This window comes from Rhea americana, unplaced genomic scaffold (assembly GCF_003343005.1).
Source record: "Rhea americana isolate MKP2758 unplaced genomic scaffold, rheAme1 scaffold_382, whole genome shotgun sequence".
NCBI classification, from domain to species: domain Eukaryota; kingdom Metazoa; phylum Chordata; class Aves; order Rheiformes; family Rheidae; genus Rhea; species Rhea americana.
The window spans coordinates 376,826-380,240 of record NW_028186515.1 but is presented as its reverse complement, the minus strand read 5'-3'; the positions used below and the strand labels follow the sequence as shown (position 1 = coordinate 380,240).

Sequence of the window (3,415 nt, the reverse complement as noted above, 5' to 3'; positions counted from 1 at the left end):
GGTTTCTCACAGCCTCCTCGTGAAATCATTAGAGGAAAAACAGATGGAGCTTTTGGCAATTCCCTGCAAATYAATTCGTCCAAGCTTCTCAACTCGTAATTCTCCGAGCAGTCGGGTTTTCTTCTCTTCCTAGTCCCCCCCCCACCCCGAGTAACTAGAGACTCGCGAAGCGCTGCGGCACGGCCAGAAACGCCGCGCTCCGGGCGGGACGGGGCGCAGCAGAGCATCGCCCGCAGCAGGAGCGGAGCCCCCCGCCGCCGCCGCCGCCTCCCGGCGCGAAGTGCCCCCGCGCCCGGCGGCTGCGGTTCCCTGGTGAGGGCCGGGGGCTGCCGCCGGAGCCGCGTGCCAGGGCGGCGGGAGGAAGGGGGCTACGGAGCGGCCGCGGGACCGGGGCTTCCTTCCCCAAGAAGCGCGGCAGGAGCTCGCGCATAGGAGCAGCTGGCAGGCGCCCCGGCTCGCGCGCGCCGGGGGAGCGGGGAGAGGGGCCGGCCGCGGGCGCCAAGGGCTGATGCAATTGTTTAGACCCGAGCACCGACCTCCCTCGCCCCCTCGGCCGCGTTCCCCGGGAGCGAGCAGGGCCCACCGGCACCAGGTGTCCCCAAACGTGGGGTGGGAGGGGGCGCAGCGCCAGCGCACGTGCGTGTGCACGTGCGTGCGCCCGGCGCCGGGCCGCCAGCGATGCCGCTGCGCCGCAGCGCTCCGCGGTGCTGGGGAGAGCGTGCCGGGGTTGCTTAGCAACTCGCTGCCTTTTGGAGAGCTGCAGCCCACCCCGAGAGCGGGCGGGGGGACGGCGGGGAGCGGCGCTGGGGCTGCACGGCACCCGGGGACGAGGGCGAGGAGGGAAAGGCAGCGAGGAGGGACGGGCATCCCCCTGGTCCCGGCATCCCCCCGCGTCCGTGCACCCCTCCGCGTCCGTGCACCCCCGGGGTCCAGGCACCCTTCCACGTCCGTGCACCCCTCCACGTCCGTGCACCCCTCCGGGGTCCATGCACCCTTCCACGTCCGTGCATCCCCCAGGTCTGTGCGCCCCCGGGGTCCATGCACCTCTCCGGGGTCCATGCACCTCTCCGGGGTCCATGCACCCTTCCACGTCCGTGCATCCTCCAGGTCTGTGCGCCCTGCCATGTCCACACACCTCTCCAGGGTCTGTGCATCCCCGGGGTCCGTGCACCCCCAAAGGTCCGTGCACTCCCCCCGGGGACCCTGCCTCGGACATAAGCCAGCTGGGAGCTGCCCGGGTTGACGCTTGCTGCTCCGCAGACGCACAGGGGAAGCGGCCGTTGACAGTAGCTCTTGTGCCTGTGAGCTGCAGTGGCTCATCGGCCTTCGTTGCCATTTTTCATTACTAATAGTTATTTATTTACATTGCGCTTTTTAGCTTGAGCCCCTCCAGGTGCAGAACCATTCCCCTGGGAGCCTGTCAGCCCATCCCAGCCATTTCTCATTTCAGAAGTAAAAAGAAAAATCTCCCCAACACAATCAAGCCGCATACAACTATCCAGCACATTCTAATAGCATCATTAAGAGAAACAGGAACATAAATGCACCCTGTAAAAGCTCATAAAACCTCGCAGTTCCAGTCCACTTCCACGTTATTTAAAGCTGCTCTGCTGCCCCTCTGTGCAGCCTCAGAGACCCAGGCAAGGCCTGAGGTGGCAATGCGCGGTGGAGCAGCTGCCTCGCGGCGGGTCCCAAACACAACGCCAAGGGCTCAGCGGGCCCGCGCGCCGTCACCCGAGCATCGTCCTTCCTCCCCACCTTCCTTCGGTCTCACAAGGATGCAAAAGCAATCGGGGAGCCATGGAGCCAGAGGCGCTGGGCTGAGCCCCAGCGGTAAAAACTTGCGCTTTGTTTCTAAAGACAGCAACAAACTGCTACAACAATTTAGAGGGATTTAATGCGATTTAGCTAATCCACTTAAAACAAATAATAACRTGCATTTGTTTCCTTGAGTGGCTTCCTGCAGACAAACCCGCACGGCCCCGGCTCCATCGCCCGCAGCCCGGACGGGAGGAGGAAAGGAGCCGCCGGCGTCCCAGCTCCCGGCGGCAGCAGCGCTCGCTCCGAGGGGCTGGAGCCCACGCGGGGGAGCGCGGCGGCGCGGAGACCCACGGGGCGAGCCGGGGGGGCCGGGGCTGTCGGCACCCGGGCGCTGGAGCCCTCGGGGACAGGATCCGGGCAAGGCTCAGCCCYGGAGGGCCTGAAAGCCGGCGCGTGATCCAGCAGCTCAGAGATGCGCCCGGGGGAGGAGGCGCGCAGCGGGAATTGGAGATCACCACCACTGCGGCAATCAGATCCTCGCTATTGCACTGGGGCCAGAGCACCAGGGCCCTGGGGCACCCCGCTCCCCAGAGGGACCGCGGCACCCCCGGCACGGGCGCGCTGCCCCCGCCGGGATGCCGCCMGGCAGCGGGCTCCTGTCCGCCGGGCTGTCGCGGCAGTCGCTGTCAGCRGCGCGGGGAGCGGAGCCAGGCGCTGTGGCACCCCTGGGTTTTGGTGTCCCGAATCCCGCCGGGAGCAGAGGCGGGTCCGACCCCCCCGCCTGGAGCCAGCGCCTGGCCCCCGCCGCGGCGCAGCCCCTCTCACCTCTCGCACACCCGCACCGTCCAGGCGGCGATGATCCAGAGGGAAATGCTGAAGACCAGCAGCACGGTGCCGGGGCAGATGGTCATGAGGGTCTTCATGACGAAGCGGGTGTTGAAGTTGATCTTGTTGAGCGCCCCGATGCTGCGGGACGAGGCGTCGGTGAAGAGCTTGCTGTGCAGCAGCATCACCCGGGCGATCAGGTAGAGGCGCAGGAACATGGGGATGGACAGGATGATGTCCACGTCCGCCTCTGCCCGTGACGGCGTGTAGGAGAAAGCCAGCCGGGCTGTCCAGAAAAATTTGTACTCCCCGGGGATGGGGTGTATGGCACAAACCAGCATCTCCAGGCTGATGTAGAGGATGCGCTCGTACGTCATCGCTATCCGCCAGTCATCGGCTCCGTTGTCGATCACGAAGAGCTGTCGGGATGCAAAACCACATGGTCACGGCCACCGGGAAGGGGCAGCGCCGCGGAGAGCCCGGACACGGGAGGGACCAACGCCAGAGCCCGCTCGGACGGGGACGCCGGGGAAGCGGCTCCAGGGGCCCGCGGGGACGGGGAGGGAACGGCAGGAACGGCACGTGTGCGCCCGGGAGCCCGCCGCCCCGCTCCGGGCACGGCCGCGGGGCTCGGCGCCGCGGCAAAGGGCTGCAAGGGGCAGGCGCCAGCCGGGGCCACCGCGGCGGCCGACTCCGCGGAGCGCAGAATAACCCCGGCTCGTCCTCGGGGCTGGGAACTCCCCGGGCTTCTCCCGGCCGGGCGCAGCTGCGCGGGCGGAGGCCGTGGGCGGCAGCGCGGCACCAGCTGGCGTTGCTCGCTGGAAGAGCC

The 3,415-nt window shown here is 67.7% G+C and overlaps 1 protein-coding gene across 2 annotated transcripts in view; it reads right to left on the bottom strand.

Moving 5' to 3' along the window:
• KCNN3 (potassium calcium-activated channel subfamily N member 3) overlaps positions 1–3,415 on the bottom strand; it is a 17,903-nt gene that overhangs the window by 7,073 nt on the left and 7,415 nt on the right. For both annotated transcript variants that reach the window (XR_014896860.1, XM_085313317.1), the window contains exon 3: positions 2,587–3,005. Coding sequence is in view for 1 of the 2 variants with exons in the window: in XM_085313317.1 (XP_085169443.1) it covers positions 2,587–3,005 (419 nt within the window). In the remaining variant the exon portion in view is untranslated. The remainder of the gene's footprint in view (positions 1–2,586; positions 3,006–3,415) is intronic.